Source organism: Rhinolophus hipposideros (assembly GCF_964194185.1).
Source record: "Rhinolophus hipposideros genome assembly, chromosome: 18".
NCBI classification, from domain to species: domain Eukaryota; kingdom Metazoa; phylum Chordata; class Mammalia; order Chiroptera; family Rhinolophidae; genus Rhinolophus; species Rhinolophus hipposideros.
Window position 1 is genome coordinate 20,407,617 of NC_138064.1, and position 24,265 is coordinate 20,431,881.

General features: G+C 33.4%; 1 protein-coding gene across 16 annotated transcripts in view; it reads right to left on the minus strand.

The window, feature by feature from the left end:
* HDAC9 (histone deacetylase 9) overlaps positions 1-24,265 on the minus strand; it is an 857,167-nt gene that overhangs the window by 57,482 nt on the left and 775,420 nt on the right. For 15 of the 16 annotated variants that reach the window (XM_081080282.1, XM_081080306.1, XM_081080291.1 and 12 more), the window contains one exon: positions 11,668-11,801. The exons of the other annotated variant lie outside the window; for it this stretch is intronic. In XM_081080282.1, the coding sequence (XP_080936408.1) occupies positions 11,668-11,801 (134 nt within the window). The remainder of the gene's footprint in view (positions 1-11,667; positions 11,802-24,265) is intronic. 16 annotated transcript variants of the gene reach the window in all.

Consider the following 24,265-nt stretch of genomic DNA (forward strand, 5'->3'; position numbering starts at 1 on the left):
TCAGCCATATGAAGCAGCATTTTGCTGTATTGACATGGCTTAGCCAAGAACAACAAGGAAAAGAAATAGCATTAAAAAAACTGGCAAAATGTTTATGAATTCTAATCCTCTGCACATGAATAAATATATCTGACAAAGTGCAGAGTCCCTCAAAAAGGCCCTTCTTGACCTTCCTAATTTGAGTTCAATTGCATGTTCAGTGTTGAGGAGCCAAAGTAGGTTCTGCCAATGTTTTAAGCTCAACCTTTACTACATTTTGTTATTTGTAAAAGTGAAATCCCAGATAATAAGTTATAATTGCCCTATTAATCACTTGAAAAGGGAGTTTGAAGGAAAATTAGGATTTGAAATTGCACAATTGGTATCTGAAAGACGTCCTTTCTTATTTTCTTAACTAGAGCTTACCACATAAAACCACTATGAAAAGTACGTATGCACTTTTTAAAATGGTGAGGTACATGCAATATGCCTTATGTATTATTTTTCTAAAGGAATGAAATTTAAAACTTCAATGTAGTCATGCTGTTAGTCATGATGACCTTTGAACTGCAGGAAAAAATACAGAAAACCAGGCCTTGGATTATAAATTATATTGTCATTGAAGTGAGAAGAACTCTTTGTTCCTTAAATTGTTTCAAATATTGCATTTTCATTTCCTTTTTTTCAAATAAATTATAATGCACAATACACATATATTTCTATTCCATTTTTTATTTTTAAAAGTCCTTATTTCTTTTAGCTTTGTTACTCTGTATACTAATAGATCTGACACACCCAAATTTACCTTTCAAAGTTCAATATACCAAAATCCATCTGTTACCCTTAAAGTATCTCGTGGGCAATCTATATTCTTGTTTATATCCATAACCCCAAGAAATCTCAATGGGAAAAAATATTGAAAGATACAGATTCTTTAAATCTTTCTTTCTTTAGTTCATGATGAACACATTTTATATTGGGCTTATATAATTTAAGATGGCCAATGGAAAGAGGTAAAATGGTATTTAGGTTGTTATAATAACAATCAAATTCACTATAAGCTGTCTAGATAATTAAAGTTATTAAATAGTTAATATAGCCAAAAATAATCATTTCAATTATTCCTTACTGGAATTTTTAGCATCTACATACCCATATGGGCATGTTTAAGATTGGTCAATGATACTTTTATCCCTTACTCTATCTCAAGTCTGGTCTTTCTAAAAATGTAGAGAAAAGGTATATGTCTCAAACTTTAAATTAGGTGACATCCTTCTAATATCACTAAATTTTCTATGAAAACAGTCTATTTGATTTCTAGGATTAGCTCATATAATAAAATGACCACAGACATCCCAGGCAAAAGGGCATACAGGGGAGACATTCCAAAAAACAAAATAAAAAAATGAAATAAAACAATAAATAAATAAATTAAGGCTGATATCCCTGATGAAAATAGATGTAAAAATCCTCAACAAAATGTTAGCAAGCAGAATTCAGCAACACATTAAAAGATCATATACAGTGATCAAGTGGGATTTATTTCTGGGATGCAGGGTTGGTTCAATATCCACAAATCAATTAACATGATACACCACATAAACAAAGAGAAAGATAAAAATTATATGATCATATCAATAGATGCAGAAAAAACATTTGACAAAATCTAGCATCAATTTATGATAAAAACTCTCAGCAGAGTGGGAATAGAGGGAACATGCTTCAATATAATAAAGGTCATATATAACAAACCCATACCCAACATCATACTCAACTGTGAAAAGCTAAAAACGTTTTCCTTACAATCAGGAGCAATACAAACATGTCTACTACTTCTATTCACATAATTTTGGAAGTCCTATCATACCAATCAGACAAGAAAAAGCCATAAAATCCATCCAAATTAGAAAGAAGTAAAATTGTCATTTTTTGCAGATGACATGATACTATACATAAAGAACCCAAAAGGTTCCATCAAAAAAAAAAAAAAACTATTAGAACTGATAAATGAACTCAGTAAAGTACCAGGATATAAAAACTAATATTCAGAAATCAGTTGCATTTTTATACACCAATAATGAACTATCAGAAAGAGAAATTAAGAAAACAATGCCATTTACAGTTGCATAAAAAAATACCTAGGAATAAATTTAATTAAGGAGGTAAAAGACCTGTACTCAGAAAGTTATAAGACACTGAAGAAAGAAACTGAAGAAGACAAATTGAAGAAGACAAATAAATGGAAACGTACCATGTTCATGGGGAGGAAGAATTAACATCGTTAAAATGCCCATAAAATGCCAAAAGCAATCTAGAGATTCAATGCAATCCCTATCAAATTACCAATGGCATTTTTCACAGAACTACAACAAATAATCTTAAAATTTATGTAGAACCACAAAAGACCCCAAACAGCCAAAGCAATCTTGAGAAAGGAGAACAAAGAAGGAAGTATCACACTTGACATCAAACTACACTACAAGGCCACAGAAATCAAAACAGCATGGTATTGGCATAAAAATAGACTCATAGATCAATGGAACAAAACAGAGAATCCAGAAATAAACCCCTGTCTATATGGTCACTTAATCAATGATAAAGGAGGCAAGAATATACAATGGGGTAAAAAAAGTGTGTTCAATAATTGGTGCTGAGAAAACTAGACAAATACATTGAAAAAAAAATGAAGTCTGGACCGACCACCTTCTTGCACCATATACAAGAATAAAGTCAAAATGGATTAAAGACTTAAATGTAAGACCTGAAACCGTAAAACACCTAGAAGAAAACATAGGCAGTGATCTCTCTGACACTGCTCTTAATAATATTTTTTCTGTTATATCTCCTCTGCCAAAGGAGATAGAAAAACAACACAAATATAAACAAATGGGACTACATCAAACTAAAATGCTTTTGCACAGCAAAGGGAACCATCAACTAAACAAAAAGACAATCTACTGAATGGGAGAAGATATTTGCCAATGATACATCCCTTAAAGGGTTAATATCCTAAATTTACAAAGAACTCATACAATTCAACACCAAAAACACAAACAATCCAATGAAAAACTGGGCAGACGTCCTGTATAGACATTTCTTCAAAGAGGACATACAGATGGCCAATAGAAATATGAAAAGGTGCTCAACGTCACCAGTCATCAGAGAAATGCAAATTAAAACCACACTGAGATATCCACCTGTCACAATGGCCATCATCAATAAATCAACAAACAAGTGTTGGTGAGGATGTGAAGAACAGGAAACCCTCATGCACTGTTAATGGGATTGCAAACTGGCGCAGCTACTATAGAAAACAGTTTGGAGTTTCCTCAAAAAAATTAAAAATAGAAATACCTTATGATCCAGCAACTCCTCTTGTGGGTATTTATCCACAGAAAGCCAAAACACTATTTTGCAAAGATATATATACTCCTATGTTCACCACAGCGCTATTTACAATAGCCAAGATATGGAAGCAACCTAAGTGCCTATCAATAGATGACTGGATAAAGAAGAAGTGGTACATATACACAATGGAATATTACTCGGCCATAAAAAGAAAGAAATCTTGTCATTTGCGAAAACATGGATGTACCTAGAGGGTATTATGCTAAGTGAAATAAGTTAGACAGAGAAAGACAAATATATGGTATCACTTATATGTTGAATCTAAAGAAAAAAATAAATGAACAAACAAAACAGAAACAGACTCATAGATACAGAGAACACAATGATGGCTTCCAGATAAGATGGGTTGGGGGGCTGCATGAAAAAGGTGAAGGGATTAAGAAGTAAAAACTAGTAGCTTCAAAATAGTCATAGGGATGAAAATACAGCATGGGGAATATAGTCGATAATATTGTAGTAACTATATATAGTGCCAGGTGGGTACTAGACTAACCAGGGGATCACTTTGTAAATGTCTAACGACTATGCTGTACACCTGAAATTAATATAAAATAATACTGAATGTCAACTATAATTGAAGAAAAATAGGGAAAAAAAGGAAAATAAAAGGCATAAGGGGAAAGGAAGGTAGTAGACAACAGATCCACTTTGCTTTTTAGTAAAGTCAGATAAATTAAGAATATCACAAAACTCCACACGACTGATTTGAATCTGTTCTGAAACACAGCCATCTCTTAAAGAAAGCAACCACAGGAAAAAGCACTCCATCCTCACTGGAAGTTCTCATTTGGAAGAATAGAGTGGGCAAAATGCAGATATTATAAGAGCACTGGGCTCAAAGAGAGCCAGTGAAATCCATAATTTCCTTTTGCATAGTTGGAAAAGTATTTGGCTTTTGCAACTGGGTAACATTTCTTTCTGGGCAGGTCAATCATCCATGGAGCCATAATCTACAACCTACTGTTAGATTTTCCGCACATTTGGCATAAGCCTTAATAATGCAAATATTAAAACCAGACGTCTTCACTAAAATGTGTCTATATTTGAAGTCAAATAAGTAATTTGAGAATATAGATAAGTATGTAAAACATGTTATCTTGTAGGGAAATAGAACACCCCAACATCAACTGATAAGGTAGAAGTAACATTTAATTTTGCACTCCTTAATTGCCACAAAAAAACCCCAACATTCCATTTGACATTGGTTCGTAGGAATTTTAGAAAGACTCTAATAGTTAGAAAATCTTAGAAACCTTGAATTTGTGTGATCTGAAATAGCAGTCCACTAATAATAACACTAATCATTAGATAGTTACATCCTATGGGTTATTGGGCTGTCAAAAATTATACAATAAAGACTTGAGTAGTGCTCAAGTTTTCGCTCTCATATTTTCCTTCAATTTAAAAATGTACATATTTACTTCAATAATTATAGCACAATAATCATGTTGAAGCACCATATGTCTTAAGATAATGAGAACAATAAAACTTATATGTTCAGTGTGTGGAAGAAAAGTTAACTTTTTTCCCCTCCATAAATATTACAGGCACAAGCATGAGTTACTGTTAAGATATATTACGGATGATAGATTTTAAAAATGATTTTGTATATGTTTATTTCATAAGCAAGTCATATTTCAAGTTCATAAAAAGACAAATATATACAATAGTCATAACACTTCTATACATTCACTATACAAATAAATGAATTGATAGCTTTAATGAATACATACAAATTTTGAACTATTTGTATAACTGCAATTAATTGGTCCAAAAGTTTGCTCTGATCTGAAATGAATCTCATAGTAATTTGATGTGAAGTATACAGAGTATTCAGAAAAATATGTATGTGATACAAAAGAAGAAAGAATGACTTTTGGCAATGTAGATACAGGTTCAAATCTTAGATCTAATGTGTTCTGGCTGCTTGATTCTTACTCCTCTTTGAGACTTATTATCACTTTCTGTAAGATGGAAATAATACCTATCTCTTAGCCTAGAGATTTCATAAATGGCAAACAGAAAAAAGAGTTTATCAATATTCTTATGCCTCTGGACCAAGATGGTGACATAGGAGGCTTCTGGATTTCCGTCCTTCCATGGATGTACTGAATGTACAGCTACACCTGGAGCAATTCCCTCTGAGAGAAATCCAGACACTAGCTGAGTGACTCCTACACACTGAGCCAATGAGAAAATTTCCACATCAAAATGGGTAGGAAAAGTTGAGACACACTTTCGCCATAAACCCCACCCCAGGCACATGAGTCCCACAGGACTACAGCAAACAAAGAAGTTTTTAAACAGGCACAGAAGCACCCCTCACCCGATAGGCTATACACCCAGGCACAGTGCAGAAGGAACAGACAAATATTCCCATCTCTTCATAGAAGGATCTAACTGTACTTTCCCAGCCACTACCTGAGGATGCAGCTCTGGTCAGCCTACATGTAGGTGCTGACTGTAACCCTTGCCTTAGGGATACGGACAGGTCTTGGCACATACTCAACTACTGGGAACCACTAACATCAAAGACTGTATGTAGCTTGGACAATCACAAAGGTTTGAAAGGTAAACGGGAACTTTGGCAGGGCTGATTGATGAAGTTAATCTTCTACACGAAACCCATCTGTCAAGATTGGGAGAGATGGCTGTTTTATCTAATGTGTAGAAATCGACAAAGAGAGTCAAAGAAATATATTCCAAGCAAAAGAAAAATCCTCAGAAACTGATCTTAATGAAATGGAGAAAAATGACTTACTTATGACTTACCCCATACAGTATTCAAAGTATCGATCATAAAGATGGTCACTGAGGTCAGGAGAGCAATGCATGAACTGATAATTTAACCAGAGATAGACAATATTACCAAGCAGATATCTTAGAGCTGAAGAATACCATAACTAAACTGAAAAATTCAATAGAGTAGTTCAGCAATAAACTAGGGCAAATGGAAGAAAGGATCAGTGTTGCTGAAGACCAGGCAGTAAAACTCATTCAGTTGGAGTAACAACAACAGCAAATACACACATGCACAAACACACACATACATGGTGCCAAAAAATGTATACACATTTTAAGAAAGGACAAAATCTATTAAAATTGTAATACTCAATATATATCGATCACAAAAGATGAATGCAAGTCATGTTTCACTTTTGCAATTACAATAGGTGCTCAAAGTGGTTACCATCAGTGTCCAGACACTTCTGATTATGGCGAACTACTGCTTGAGCAACGTTGACCAAACTGTCCACCTGTATACGTTTTTTTGGCAGTCCCGGTATTGTGTGTGTGTGTGTGTATGAAAAACAGTCAACATAGCTTAAAGGACTTATGGGATACCATCAAGCCAATCAAAATACACATTATAGGGGGTCCCAGATTGAGAAGAGAGAAAGGACCAGAAAGCTTATTTGAAGAAATAATGGCTAAAAACTACCTTAATCTCAGGAAAGAAACAGACATCCAAATCCAGGAAACCCAAAAAGTACCAAATAAGATGGATTTAAAGAGACTCACACCAAGGCATATTATAATTAAATTGGGAAAAATAAAGACAAAGAAAGAATCTTAAAAGTGGCAAAAAAGAAAGCAACTTGTTACATAGAAGAGAAACTCATTAAGATTATGAATGAATTTTTTCATCAGAAACTTTACAGACCACAAGGGAGTGGGATGATATATTCAAAGTGCAGAGGGAATAAACTGCTGGCCAAGAGTAACTAGTAAATTGGTCCTTTAGAAGGAGAGCTTTGTAGACAAACAAAAGCTGAAGAATTCATTACCACTAGATTGGCCTTTCAAGAAAGGTTAGAGGGAGTTTTTCAAGCTGAAATGAAAGGATGTTAACTAGTAACATGAAAACTTATGAAAACATAAAACTCACTGGTAAAGATAAATATATAATTAAATTTAGAATACTCTAATATTGTAATGGTAGTGGGTAAATAACATAACTCTAGTGTAAAGATTAAAAGATAAAAAAGTACTTAAAATAACTATGATTATAATCATTTGTTAATATGTACCCAATATAAAAAGATTGAACTTGTGAAATCAAAAACATAAATTGAGGGAGAGAAGTATAAAAACTGTAGACCTTTTATAGGCATTAGAATTTAAGCTGTTATCAGCTTAAAATATACTATTATAACTAAAACAATGTGAGAACTACAAAACAAAAACCTATAGTAGATAAGCAAAAGATAAAGAGAAGAGAATCAAACATACCACTATAGAAAATCATCAATTTACCAAAGAAGACAGCAAGAGAGGAAATAAGGAACTACTACACAGCCAGAAAACAACAAGATGGCAATAGTAAACTCAATAACTACTTTTCAATAACTACTTTAAGTGTAAATGGACTAAATTTTGCAATTAAAAGATATAGAGTGGCTGAATGGATTAAAAAAATAAAGTTTAACTATATGCTGCCAGCAAGAGAATCCCTTTAGTTTTAAGGACACACAGACTGAAAGTGAAAGGATGGAAAAGATATTCCATGGCAATGGAAACCAGAAGAAACCAGAGGTAGTATACCTGTATGAGAAAAAAATGGACTTTAATCCAAAAACTATAATAAGAGACGAAGAAGGTCATTATAAATGATCAAGTGGTCATTCATCAAGAGGATGTAACAACTGTAAATATTAATTTGTCCAACATAGGAGCACCTAAGTTTATAAAGCAAATATTAACAGATCTAATGAGAGAAATAGACAAATTTACAATAATGGGAGGGGGCTTTATTACCCCATTTTCAACAATTTATAGATCATCCAGAGCGATAATCGATAGGAAACATTGGACGTTAACTACACATTAAACCACGTGGATCTAAGAGAGATATACATTAATAAAATCAGAAGTGAAAGAAGACATGACAACTGATAACATTCAAATACAAAGAATCATAAAAAAGTACTGTGAGCAAATATATGCTAACAAATTAGATAACCTAGAATAAATGGATAAATTCCTAGAAACATAAAACCTTCCAAGACTGAATCATGAAGAAATAGAAAATCTGGTCAAACCAATTACTAGTAAGGATATTGAATCAGTAATCAAAAACATCCCAGCAAAGAAAATTCCAAAATCAGATGGTTTCACTGGTGAATTCTACCAAATACTAAAGAAGAGCTAACACGATCCTGCTCAAACTCATCCAAAAATTTGAAGAGGAGGGAAACTCATTTTAGGAAATCAGCATTTAACTGATACGAAAGCTAGTAAAGCACACTACAAGTAAAGAAATTACAGATTGATATTCCCAATGAACAGAAATGCAACAATCCTTAACAAAATATTAGCAAGCTAATTTCAACAGCACATTTAAAGGATCACACATCATCATCAACTGAGGTTTATTTTAGGGATGCAAGATGGTTAACCGTATACAAATTAATCAATGTGAGACACCACATTTAAAAATGGAGATAAAAATACATGATCCTCTCAATAGATGCAGACAAAGTGCTTGGCAACATTCAGCATCGTTTCATTATAGTAACTCTCAACAAATCTGGTATAGGAGGAATGTACCTCAACATAATAAATACCATATCACCAGAGATGACATCATATCCAATGTTGAAAAGCTGAAAGCTTTTCTTCTAAGATCAGGAACAAGACAAGGGTGCCCACTCTTGATACTTTTATTCAACATATGATTACTATCTTGAGCAATTAGGCAAGAAAAAGAAATAAGATGCATCCAAATTAGAAAGAAGTAAAACTGTCACTATTTGCCGATGACATGATATGTACAGAAAACCCTAAAGACTCCATAAAAAACGTTAGAACTAATAAGCAAATTCAGTAAAGTTTCAGGATACACTATCAAAATCAAAAAGATCTGTTGTGGTTCTATACACTAACAATAAACTATCTGAAAAAGAAATAAAGAAAACAATGCCATTTACAATGGCATCAAAAACAATAAAATACTTAGGAATAAATTAATCCAAGAAAGTGAAAGATCTGTACACCAAAAGAAGACACAAGTAAATGGAAAATATCCCATGTCCATGTCACAGAAGAGTTAATATTATTGAAACATCCATATTACCCAAAGCAGTCCATAGATTCAATTCAATCCCTATCAAAAGGCATGTTTCACAGGAAAAGAAAAAAAAAATCCTAAAAGTCATAGGAAATCACAAAAGATCCCCAAATAGCCAAAGCGATCTTGAGAAAGAATAATAACGCTGGAGTCATCACAATTCTAATTTCAAAACTATACTATAATTAACCAATACAGTGTGACATGCACACTAAAAACAGACATGTAAATTAATGGAATAGAGAACCCAAAAATAAGCCCATGCATATATGGTCAATTAATCTTCAACAAAGGAACCATGAATATACAATGGGGAAAACAATATCTTCAATACATGGTGTTGGTGAAACTAGCTAGCCATATACAAAAGAATGAAATTGGATCCCTGTCTTACATCATACAAAAAATAAATTCAAAACTGATTAAAGGCATAAATGTAAGACTTGAAATTATAAGTCTTTTAGAAGAAAGCATAAGGGGTAGGTGCATGCTCCTTGGCATTGGTTTTGGCAATTTTTTTTTTTTTTTGGTTTAATAACAAAAGCAAAGCTAACAAAACCAAAAATAAATATGTGGGACTACATCGAACTAAAAAGCTTCTGTACAGCAAAGGTAATCATCAACAAAATGAAACGCAACCTATGGAATGGGAGAAAATATTTGCAAACCACGTATCTAATCAGGGATTAATATCTAAAATATACAAAGAACTCATACAAGTCAATAGCCAATAAATAGACAATAAACAAACCAGTTAAAAATGGGCAAGAGACCTGAATCCAAAATCTGAATAGATCTTTTTTTTCCCCCAAAGACTTGTAAATTGCTAACAATACAAGAAAAGGTGCTCAATATCAATAATTGACAGAGAAATGCAAATCAAAACCACAATCAGAAATTCCCTCATATATTGTTAGGATGAGTATTATCAAAAAGAAGAGAGATAAATGCTGTAAGAACGTGGAGAAAAGGGGACTGTTGACTGTAGTGGGAAGGTAAACTGATACAGCTATTATGGAAAAAGTAGAAGGTTCTTTAAAAAATTAAAAATAGAACTACCACATGATCAAGCCATCTCACTTCTGGGTATATATCCAAAGGAAACAAAATCACTATCTTGAAGAGCTATGGGTATTCCCACGTTTATTGCAGCATTATCCACAATAGTCAAGGTATGGAAACAACTTAAGTGTCCATTGACAGATGAACGGATAGAGAAATGTGATATATCTACAATCTATACACAGGCATATAGATATAGGAATATTATTCAGCCTTAAATAAAAGAAGGAAATCATGTCATTTGCAACAACATGGATGAACTCGAAGAGCATTATATTAAGTGAGAAAAGCCAGACAGAGAAAGAAAAAAATACTGTATGGTGTTACTTACATGAAAACAAACAAACAAAAAAACACACAAAACAAGGAAGAGTCGAACTCACAGAAACAAAGAATAAAATGGTGGTGACCAGGGGTGGAGTGGTAGTGGTGGTGGTGGGTGGAGACAGGGAGAGTTGCTAAAAAGATTTTAAACTGTTAGTTATAAGATGAATAAAGTGTGAGAATCTGATATATAACATAGTGACTATAGTTGATAACACTGTATTGTATAATTGAAATTTGCTAAGAGAGTAGAACTTAAGTGTTCTCCCCCACAAACCCAACAAAAAAAAAGTAACTACGTGAGGTGATGTGTTAAATTAACTTAATGGTGGGAATCAAATCGTCACATTGTACACTTTCAATGTACACATTTAAATATATTACAATATTGCTTGTCAATTATACCTTAGTAAAGCTAAAAATATTTTTAAAAGCTGTTTTATCCCCCCTGAACTAACATAATCCTACAGAAAGTCTCAGGAGAAATTTTCTTTGAGTTATTTCTTTTTCAGTGTTTCCATGCTCCTTAGTTGGGTCAGTATACAAAGCATTTCTCCTCCCAAGGGTTATCTTATTTATTGAGTTTGGCTAATAACTTGATTGAGGGGAGTGCTATGTGGATTCAAAAGTTACAGCATAAGTCTTATCTTCTTTCTTCAAATTATAATAGTAACACTGTGCTTTCTGAATACATGGGATTAAAAAAAAAAAAACTTAAAAATATGGATGCATACATTCCTGGTCTTTTACCCTGACTCTTTTATACTTTCAGTTTTCTTTTTTCTTTTCTTTTCTTTTCTTTTCCTTTTTTTTTTTTTTTTTACCTCATTTCCTAGAAGGGCATTTACACAAGCTTCTGATGCGTCGCAGATGGCTGTGAGATCATGTCCTCCTTCTAGCGCCAACACCACATGTCCATCAGCCAATGTCATCAATTGCTTCGTCAAATGACCAAAGCCTACCATAATACAAATAGAACATTTCAAAGTATTAATTCAAAAGATAATGAGTAGAACCCGATATTAATTAGGCATTTATTTATTCTGTGCATGTCCTGTCTCAGAACTTTCTGTGTGCTAACTCATTTAACACAGCAACTTGATAAGTTCGGTCCTATTATTACCTCTATTTACAAATGAGGGAACTACAACCCAAGATCCCACAGCTAAGAAGTATCACAACCATGATTTGCACCGGTCATTCTGGCTCTCACTATGGCACAGCACTATCTCCCACAACACATTCTATAGGTACCCACATGACAAAAAATGAATTAGTATCCATTCAATGTTAATGAGGGAAACAATTTCACTTGCTTGACATTTGTTTCCTGTTTCCATCATTTGCCTTTTTTATAAAAGGAAGTTTTATATGTATCATCTTGAATTACAATCACAATAGATTTTTATAGACTTTCTTTTATTGTAAAATAATAAAAGATAAATGCAAAACATAATATTTATATTTTATAAAGTACAATGATATGACAAACATCTGTTCACTCACCTTCTAATTTAAGGAAAATCTCATTAGCAATACTTTTGAAGACCCTCTGTGCCTTTCTCTAATAACATCCCTCCTCCTTTCTATGGGATATTAGGATCCTGAGTTTGTGTTTATAATTTCTTTGCTTCCCTTTGTTTTATTTGCTTGTTTTTGAACTTTATAAAAAAGGTTTTATACTTTTGCAACTTGCTCTTTTCACACAACATTTTGTTAGCTCATCTCTGTTGATGCATCTAGATGTAATTCTTTGCTGTCTAGCTGGCCATTTTATGAGTATGGAAGAATTTACTTACCCATTCTCCTGCTGAAAGATATTTGAATTTTCTATTATTACAAAATCCCAGAGTATTGTTATACAAACAATGCCTCTCTGAACATTCTTACATTAGTCTCTGCATGCAAGAGTGGAGTCATTTTGTTGTCACTTAAAATCTGCTAAGTAATACCATATTATTTCCAAAGGGCTATAACCAATGCTCACTCTGTGAATCAGTACATATAAGAATTCCAGTTTAGTCATATCTTTGACAAAATTTGGTATAATTTGCCAAGTGGGTAGGTGAATGATGACAGGTTACTGTGTTATAATTCAGTATAAGGGACCTTTGTATTTCTACATTGAATAAGAGATTTTATTATAAATAAAAGTTGAATTTAATTATTTCTCTACACCAAATAAGATTGTTTCCTATAATTTTGTAGTCTTGTGAGTTACATTAATTAGTATTTCTAATATTAAGACATTGAAATTTTCGACTAAAATAAGCTTGCTCGTGATGTATTACTATTTTTATACGTAGCTAGGTTTGTTTTGTTAATGCTTTGTTTAGTTTTCTTTTCCACCTGTGTTCATGAATGGGGTTCATCTGTATTTTTCCATTCTTGTATAGATCATCATGATTTTTGATGTGATTGCGATCATATTTTTCACGATCTGAACCTAGAATGCTGGGTAGAAATCTTCTGTAAAACCATTTGAGTCTTGTATTCTCTTTGAGGAAGACTTTTAACCATTGGAAGAATTTCTTTATGAATTATAGGACAACTCATGCTTTCTATATCTTCCTATTATATATTTCTATGTTATATGTTTGTAACATGTTATTTGTTTCTCTTATGTAAGTATTTAAATTTACTGAAATAAAGTTACTATCTCCATTATCTTATTTTGGAACTCTAATTAAATGTACATGGTCATTGTCATCATATCCTTCATTGATTTAAAAATTAAATGTTTATTCTCTGAAATTTCTTAAAGCATATTAAAAAAAAAACAACACTTAATCTCTTAAGTTTTCTTTTACATTTTGTTTCTTTCTGTCCTGCATGATGTGTACTTTTGATTCAGATCTATCTTTTGACTTTCTCCAGATGTGTTTAATCTGCTGTTTAACACTTCTATTGACATTTTCATTTATTTCAGTGATTATATTGTTCAAGCCTAGATGTTCTGTTTGGTTATATTTTATATCTTCCTAGTCATTTTTGTAGTTTCTTACTCTTTGCTTATGTTTTTATTTATTTTGATTTCTTTAGGCATAATTAGTTTACATTCTATATATGCTTTTCGAAGTCTTTGTGGACTAGTTTTACTATTTATTGTTTTTTCTGATTCATCCTCATGATGTCTTCATTATCTTGTGTTTCTTGAATTTTTTTGAGCTTGTATTCAATGGACCTTTATGTGTGAAAATTCTGTAAAGTCTGAGTTGCATATGATATGAGGTCTGACAATTACATTTGCGAACATGCTGCTTACATTGGCAGCACTGTATGAATAGCTCAGTAAGGTTTCATAATCTTGGTATATCAGTGTCTCACAGCTGTGTTTGTGTCAATGTGTGGCGGTGTCTTGCTGAGTGCTGTTCATTATTGTTGTTGCATGTTTTTGCGTGCTGTTGTGAGAATGTCTGAGCTTGAATTAGAGCAACGAACAAACATTAAATTTCTTGTTAAACTTGGCAAGACTGGAAGTGAAATCAGGTATATGTTAGTCCAAGTTTATAAAGATAACGCCATGAAAAAAACAGCAGCATATAAATGGATTAAATGTTTTTCTGAGGGAGAGAACGCGTCGCTGATGAAGATAGGTCAGGATGGCCAGTAACAAGTAGAACTGACAAAAACATTGCAAAAATTCATCCAATTGTTTGTCAAAATTGTTGGCTGACTATAAGAAGCATAGCAGACCAAGTAAACATCCATAGAGAAACAGGAAAATCTTAACTGAAAATCTTGGCATGAGAAAGGTGTGTGTAAAAATGGTCCCAAAGGAGCTCACCAGTGAATAAAAGCAAAAAAGAGTTGAAGTTTGCCAAGACCTTTTGGAGAGGCAAGACTTTGTTTTGGGCCACGTTATCACTGGTGATGAAACATGGGTGTACCAATACGACCCTGAAACAAAGCGTCAAAGTGCATAATGGAAGTCAACCAATTCTCCACGACCAAAAAACTTCCATCAGTCAAAATCAAGAGTCAAAATGATGTTGCTAACCTTTTTTGATATCAGATGGATTACTCATTATGAATTTGTACCAACTAGAAAAACAGTTAACCAAGTTTACTATTTGGAAGTGCTCAAAAAGTACATGACAAAGTTAGATGAAAAAGACCTGAATTCTTTGCCAATGATTCATGGCTCTTGCATCACAACAATGAACCAGCTCACACGGAGCTCTCTGTGAGGGAGTTTTTAGCCAGTAAACAAATAACTGTATTGGAACACCCTCCCTACTCACCTGATCTGGCCCCCAATGACTTCTTTCTTTACTGGAAAATGAAGGAAATATTGAAAGGAAGACATATAAATGATGTTCAGGACATCAAGTGTAATACGATGACAGCTCTGATGGCCATTCCAGAAAAAGTTCCAAAATTGCTTTGAAGGGTGGACTAGGCGCTTGTGTTGGTGCATAGCTTCCCAAGGGGAGTATTCAAAGGTGACTATAGTGATATTCAGCAGTGAGGTATGTAGCACTTTATCTAGGAAGAGTTCACCAACTTAATTGTCAGACCTCATATTTATCTTTGAAACCTGGGATGAGTGTGATTCTATATGCTTCTGCTGAATGCCTGGGATACTACTGACTTGGATCAATTGTTCAATTCTTAGATTGCAGCGCTATTTTTTTAATTGCACAGAGATTAGAAATGTGGACTCTGACCCTTGATTACAAATTCTTATGGAAAAGAAATTCAGTTGTATTTTTCCTTCTCTTTCTATTTCCTTTGAAATTCTCTCTATTGATAGCCACAGCTAAGATAGATCTTTTTTTTTCAGCAGTACTCTTTTTCGTCCTATTTGTCCTTGTCTTTAGATTTGGCCCTTTGTCTTTCCTTTCTTTAATCTGATCTCTAATCCAAATCCTTCCTTTAATCCTAGCCCAACTATTGACTCCCTTTCCAGTATACAGTAGTCTGTTGATGTTCATACTCTAGCCACCTGAAGACTTTAGGATAGTCCAATGTAGCCAACAGTTCTATTTGCACACCTTCCTTCATCTTCTTTGGAAGTCATCTGTACTCAAGAAAGTAGTTTGTATATTTTCATGTAGGAGTATTTCAGGATATGTAGTCTCACATATTGCCAAAATGTAAATGTCTCTAATTCAACATTAAAAAATAAAAATAACATTTCTTCCAACTGCCCAACTTCAGGGACAATTATCTAAATAAATAAATAAGTAAGTAAATAAATAAATAAATAAATAAATAAATTAATTAATTAAAAATAAAACCATGTGTTCAATATGGCACTTTATTTTTAAATATACTTTAAGAAATTTCAGAGAATAAACATTTAATTTTTAAATCAATTACATTTTTAAATAATTACTAATTTATTTTTTCAGAACAGTTTTGGGTTTACAGAGAAAATGAGCAGAAGTACAGAGATTTCCCATAGAGCATCCCACCCCCTCAATGTCATTAACATCTTATTAACAATGTTATTAATGTCTTGCATTAGTGTGGTACATTTGTTAGAACTGATGAGCCAATACTGATACATTATTGTTAACAAAAGTCTATGATTAGAATTTACTCTTTGTATTGTATAGTTCTATAGGTTATAACAAAGGCATAATGTCACACATCCACGATTATAGTGTCATACGGAATAGCCCCACTACCCTAAAAATCCCTTGTTCTACACCTAGTCACTCCTCCTCTCCAACCCCCAATCCCTGTAAACCAATGATCTTTTTTGTCTCTATGGTTCTGTCACTCAGTTTTTCAATATTCACATTAATTAAAATTTTTAGCTTCTCGTATTATCTAAAATACCAAAAACAGCAACTTATTTTCCCTTTTTTATATAAGACTTACAATATTTAGAATATTTCTACAACCATTAAAACTTGAAAGAATAATCTTGCGTATGGTAGTATGGTAGTACAGTTCTGCTAGCCTACCTCAGCTCTTTTCAAGCATGACCTCTGTTCCTCTCTTAAGTCTTGTAGTCTTTTGTTTGAAAAAAAAAAAAAAAGAAGAAGAACATTCTCATAATAGAGCTGGTAGAACTAAATGAAAGTTTATAAAACTATCAAACAGTGAGACCTCCCAAACCAAACTAAGTTGCTTCCATTTTGGAACAATTAAATAATATCTTAATCCTTGGAATGAATTGCGATATCCACCCAATAAACCAGAATTTCAGTTCTGGTCTGGCACTGGACATAAGCCACGGACAGGACGAGTTCATTTTCCTACTACTTTTAAATGCTTCAAGTGTTGATTCTATGCTTTTAGCTACTGTTTTGATGGATGTCAAAAAAGGTCTCTTTATAATTATCCTCTGTTTCTAAATACTTGGCAAAAAATATTCTCAAAGGGGTTTTAAAATTACGTGAAAACTGTTTCCAAGCATTGCAGTATTTCTCACTTCCTATGCACCTTATATTGATACCAATAAGAATCTTTTCCACAGGCCACTTAGGAACAAGGATGACGACACTAAACTATATTTTCTTACCTAATTATTATAAAAAGAATGGGAGGCTTTTGTAAAAGGTGTAATGCAATATTCTGAAACCTAAAGCTTAGAAACGTTCTTCGTCTAAGTCAAGGTTAATAGCATATAGTAATTAGTTCCACTCTAGAAGATAAAAGAGCAAAAAATACTCATAATATTCATAGGCAAATATTCCTGCCAATCATATTGCTAAATATTCTGGACAACTTAACCTATAACCTAAACCAGGTTACAGTGATAACTTTAAAAGACATAATAATAAATCAAGCCAATGCACTATATCTTTCGCACTGAATGGTCCTCGCAATTGAGAATTCAAATGATCTAAATTCACTACTGAGCAGAGCAAATCATGGGGATTAAAAAAAGGGAGAAAAAGGGAGAAAGTCACAATCTGATTTATTTCTCTCTTTCCTCTGGGAATAGAAAAAAAAAAGTCTCATAAAATACCAAATTTAGATAGGATAGTAAAAAGTGGAAGGAAAGAATGGAATGAAGCTAATCTTTGATCTCTATCCAAATTCCTCTCTTGTCTACCTACAGGGTTTATTTCCATTCACATGTTACCCATGTGATCTCTGGAGCCACAGATTGCGGCAGCTGCACTCTGAGTTATGCGTGCACAAAACATTCAAGGGAAGTAAAGAAATGAAATTTCTGCAAGCCTTCTACCATCTCTTGCAATCAAAGTAAGGAATTAAAGAATAATTTTTTAGTTCTAGTAAGCTGAGTTCTACTGTGTCCATTACTGCTGCACATGTATATGGACGAGGAATTAGAAAAGTCAGTGTGGCTACCAATTTCAAGGTATTATCTTCAGGATATGTGAGATAAAAGTTTCAGCAGTGTATGTGTGTGTGTGTGTGTGTATGTGTGTGTGTGTGTGTTTAATTAGAAGTCATGTAACATATCTTTAAAGGCATAATTGCAAGTTTCATTTAATAGATTTTACTCCTAGCTTCACAAAAGCTCATCCTACTTGTACCAACAAACTTAACCTGCACAGTTGAAAAACTGTAACAGAGGCCATAGCTTGAAATGTTTTCCTCCAAAAGGTTTAAATGTCCTTGGTGTGAGGGCTGATGGAAAGGTAGTGATCAAGTGAGAACACATGTCTGGAAACATGGTACCTCTTGGGCCCATGCAATCACCAGATATGGGAATGGAACTCGGTTCTTAGGTCTATATACACCTTTAGTCTGTGAATTTCTTTTGGGAGAGGGGTATAGAGTTTAGGGAAGAGCCTGAATGCCTAGGGTAACAAGATGGGCAGGCTCAGGATAGTGACAGGAATCGCTACATATTCAGTAAAAACCAGTCTCAGCACTTGTCCTATCCTCCTACCTGCATTGACTATGACAGAATTCTCTAAGAAATATTTCTTCAAAGTGAGATTTGACACCTTAAACTCTTTTAAGGAAATCTTCTAGAATGAGGCATTAACCAAGTTCTACCACCACAACTATGACTACTGCTACTACACACTAAAGAATCCTATCTGTAGTCCATTTAAAAAAAAAAAACATCAATAATCTAATGTAATGTAATCAACATTAAATTAAAAGCATGAGAAAGAAGCTAAATTGTAACAAATTATTTCTATAGATGATCAAACACAGCTGAACTGGTAACTACCAAGACTGAGAAACCACTAAGAACTGGAAGGGCATTTTCAGTTAGAAATCCTTTGCTCAGTTCTGTAGATTGACTAGAAGCAAATTTGATACCAGTAAGAATCTTTTTCACAGGTCACTTAAGAATGAGGCTGACCACACTAGACTCCACCTTCTTATCTGATTATTGAAAAAAGAATGGTAAGCTTTCAGAAAATGTATGATGCAAAGCTCTGATCCCTAAAGCTTAGAAATGTTCCTGGCTTCAATGTTGTTGCTTTGAAAATAATATTAAATAAGTTGCAAATAGGGGAGCAGTTTAAATTAACAGTTCCAATTTGATTTCCTCATGTTCTATGAGGGTTTGTTTCTAACTAAAAACTCAGATTGTGTCAGCATTTTTAAAAGTTCAGGAAAATTGTTTGAAATGACAATTTTTACTCTAAGAAGACTCGAAGAGTAAACTGTAGCCATGTATTTAATAACTAACACATAGGACATAACAGGATTTATTCTTAGAAATGACACATCTCAAACACTTCTCCATGTTTCCCAAATAGTTCCCAGAAAAGAGCGGTAATGACAGGAAATAACCCTAACGAGCTTTATTTTAATTTTTATTTAAAAACAAGTATTTTAAAAACCACAATTAGCACATGTTCATTGTAGAAAATTGGGAAAATAGGAGGAAAAAATACAACATATAATAAACCTATGTTGTTATATATTATATAAATATATTGTCTATTAATAAATAATACATAATAATTATATTATAAAATAGTAAATCTGTAGTCTTACCAACCCATAGCTAATTGCAATTTTGTAGTATTTTATGCATAGTGTTATGTAATTTAAAAATAAAACAGGATTAAAGACAAAGAACCCAATAGAAAAATGGATAAAGGGTAGTAACGAGAAATTAAAAGAAATACAAATGGTCAATAAAAATATCATAAGATTCTTAGTTAAAAAAATAAATAAAAAATAAAACAGGATCATATTGTGATTTTTTTAATTTACATTTATAAATATCAATCTAGTGTACAACATTTTTCATGTCCTCTACAGTATCATTATAAATGTATTAATATATCAAGTAATTCCCTATTTGTAGATATTTAAGTGGTTACTAAGGTTTCAGTTTTATATATAAGATTGCAAATAATACGCTCTTATGTGATTGAAGTGACCAGTCCATAATAACACTTATCTGATTCTAGGGTTATTATGTATTACTTTAGGATGGAAAGAGGCCTGCTGTTTATATTGCTAACTATTTTATTTTTTTACCAGGGTAAGAGATAGAACATAAATAAATAGTAAAGCACATAAAGGCAAAATGGGAATAAAGTACAGTCAAAACTTTATAAACTTCATTCGTTTAGAACTTATGTGTGTTCAGCAATGCCTGTTGTGGATAACTGAAACATTCTTATAGAAGCTCAAAGAAATGAGAACTACTCCGCCAAAGTCTGTTTCTATTTTGAAATTGCAAATAGTGTACTGGAACTCTGTATGGAGGATTTTGCTATAGGCTGAAGAAGGACTTCTCTTGAAACTACTATTGAATGCCCATTGCTATTTTGCCATCCTATAATAGATAAGACTCTAGAATTGGCAGTGAACTCCCAAAGAAAGATACCTGGGTCATGATTCGTTTGGTTAATAAAGAAAGAGTGACACAAAGTGATTGATTGGACAATTTATTTTATTTCTCCTTATAAATATCCTAACTTTGCTTATGTCAGTCTCCCATTCACCATTATTGTTTTTCCATTAATATTTTCTGTCTGTCGAGGAATGCTTCAAGTAGAAAAAAGCAAGGACAGTGGCAAATCTCCACCCCCACGCTGCCATTCAGCAGAGGCAGAATGAAAGTCGGCATTAGTTAACAGTCTCTTTTGAAATACTGACATCTAACGTTATTGATTTATATCATTTTTGTAACTCTTTCTGGTATGGCTAAAAAGCCTCAATAACAGTTTATGCATCTTTTAACAGGTTAGTTTCATTTGGGCCTGAAATGTTTGTGAAGATTTTATTGCAGATTCAATATAGTAGGGATCAAAGGAGTTACACACTTTTGCACCATTTTAATTTGAAGGTTTATTTTGCACATCCACTGGCCTATTTTCTATAGTTATGTGCAGAAAGGTTCACCGAAGAATGCACATACTGTGAAGTATGATTACAAAAATTGTAACCATTATCCTCCCTAAACCCTTTCGTCATTAAGTTACCATGTTGTTCTTGAGGAAAATGCAGTCAAACTTAAGTTGAGAGAGAAGTTTGGGTAGCATGTGGCAGTCTCATGTATTGGGAGGCTCTCTAGCAGGACTTCAAAGCAGAAATCTGATTGTTGCAGATGGGAAGAATGCTTTCCACAGAAATACCTTTTTAAGACTCATGGTGCTGTAATTCATATGGTAGGCACTTGTGATTCATTCCTGATGATGTTGGGATCATTTAACTCACAAAACCATTGTCGCTACAATAAAATCCTTTCATCTGTATCCAAAAAAGTTTATTTCATGCAAATGAAAATTTTTCATTAAAGTATCACCTTAATAATGGGCAAAGATATATATTTTCTGGTCATGTTTAAAATGTAAATTTATGAACATATTCTGAAGATTCATTTCATGTTATGATTTTCTATTTATTTGATGTCCCAGGACTCTTTCCAAGTTCATCGAAGCCGGAAATCAATTTTAGAAGAAATATGGAGATTATTATCATTAAATCTTTCAGTTGGTTTATTCCAAGCAGCCCTATAATACTGCATATGTTTCAAAGAAGGCACTTTCAACCAGAGTAAAAATCTTTTTAGTGTTGTAGTCAGTGATACTCCAGGAGGTAAGCACCTTTTGGAAACAAATGAATAGTTGGTTTATATCCCAAACAAAGTCTGAGACAACAGAATGCTTCAATACCATTATTTCTGAAAAATGAAATTGAAAACACTTATCCTCAGGAATTTCGGAGGGTAAAATGGCAAGACAGTTTGACTGGTATTCTGACCATCATCCATCCATTCACCCATCCATCTGTCCATAATCTGGCTACAAATCAATAATTACTTACTAAATACCTACTATCTGCCACAGTTTTATATATAAATTGCATACTTCAAACAGATACGTAAACCCCAGATTTCTCACATGTAAATATTTATTCTATTTACTCATTCTACCTTATAAATAAGAAATCAATATTTAATGATAAAAAGCCACCTCAAAAAAATGATAAACATAGCACATTGAACAGAGTTCCTATTTTTTTAGTATATGTGCTGCCGAAGCGAGCACGAGTTCCTATTTTTTTTAATAAGATATTTTCATCATAGAATTTTAGATCTAGGAATGAACTTCAATTCATATATTCTAATTTTTTCATTTTTAGGATGAGGAAACTAAGACCCAGAATGGTGAATTGTGAGAGAAAACAATTAACAGAATTGGGGTGCAGACCCAAAGCTGTCAGTGAGTGGATTTCACACCAATTAGCCAACTTATAGATATTAATATTGCCCATATTTTTCAGGTGTGTTTTTCAGTTAAAAAGGAAATTTAGAAAGAGTTCCTAGACCCCAAATGGCTTTTTATATATCATTGCTTTGGTGTATTAAGTGTAAATAAACCAGAAACATGTGAATTAAGTTTCCCTTAAAATATACAAATATAAAACCAGTGAGGAAAAAGAAATCCCTTTTGGATATTATAGGATCATTGCTTCCCACCCCTCAAAAAAATCATTTTTGCCAAACCCCAACTGTAATTTGATTTGCCAATCACTAGTTTTTACTGCTGTTCTTAATAATACATCAAACACATGGGATCTATTCTCCCATCAGTACTCATGCATAATTGGCCAAGTGTGATGGAACCAGAGCAGGACACACTCATGCTAAGCAATAATGATCCCATTACAGTAGTTTGCACTACTCAAATTCAGCCAATATTTAGTGGGCACATCCTCTAATAATAGGGAAATACAAGGATGAATAAGATATGCTTCCTGCTTCCAATGAACTAACATATAAGGGACACATACACAGATGAATATAATTTAACATAAAAATAATTGTTACAAAATAAACACATTTTTATAAAGCTTCTATAAAGCTTAATTGAAGGACGTTTACTTGATTCCATTTCAACTAGAGAGTATGGTACGTAGAATTCTTGGAATTACTCCTGCCCCTGTGTGACCCCTCCCCTTCGAATGTGGGTGGAGTCTGTGAATGTTATATATTCCTGTGATAACAGCAAAAGGATTTTTAAGTTGACTGTGAGTAAAACCAAAATGAGAGATTTGGGGCAGTATTTGAGGGGAGATATCTAATCACACGAGCCTTTTAAAAGTAAGGGGTTTTCTTGAGCTGGTCATATAGAAAGCAATTAGAGATAATTGAAGCATAAGGATTTGATGCACTACTGATGGTTTGAAAAGGAATGTTCTGACCTGAGAAGGAATGTTGGTCGCTTCTAGCCAGCAAGGAAAAAGGGATATTTGGCCTAAAACAGCAAAGTACACAATTTTGGCCAGCAACCTGAATGAGCTCAGAAGATTCTTCTGCAGAACCTCCAGAATAAGGATCCAGCCTGGCTGATATTTTTGATATCAGCCTTGTGAGACCTGAAGCAGAAAACCCACTTGAGTCTGCTGAGACTTGTGACCTACATAACCATGAAGTAATAAATGGGTAAAGTTTTAAGTTACAAGTTTTCACAGATCTCTAAGTATACTACAGGCCTATCATAATTCTTCTTTATGAGGTAAATTGAGATGTAAGGAAAGTGGAGAAACAATAGTAACTACAATAATTAGTGACTCTAAAATATTTGTCCTGTGCCAGATCCTGGGCTTTATATAGATGTTTCATTTGATCCTCACACCAACTTCATGAGGTAGCTATAGGGAATATGTACCTTTCTCTAGAGGAGCAAACAAAGAGAGGTTGAGTAACTTTCTCAAGCTCACACAACTAGAAATTAGTAATGCGAGGACTCAACTCAGGCTTTCTGACTTTAGAGCCTGAAGTCTTAACCACTGACCATACTGCCTGTTTAAAATAAATGTAAAGAGCCCCACATATTTTTTTTTAATTCCCACACATAAAATAGGTTTATTTTTCATTTAGAATGAGATGATGTAACCAATTCATATCATCATGAGCCAAAAGAATTCACCTGTTCTTACTACTCTCCACCTATTTCCCCCACTAAGTGCCACGTGCCAACAGGTTGAGGAATAATGCCCCACTCAAAAAATTGTCTGCTGGATCAAGGGGAGGTGGGTTGTTGGAAGAAAATAAGGTTGCGATGA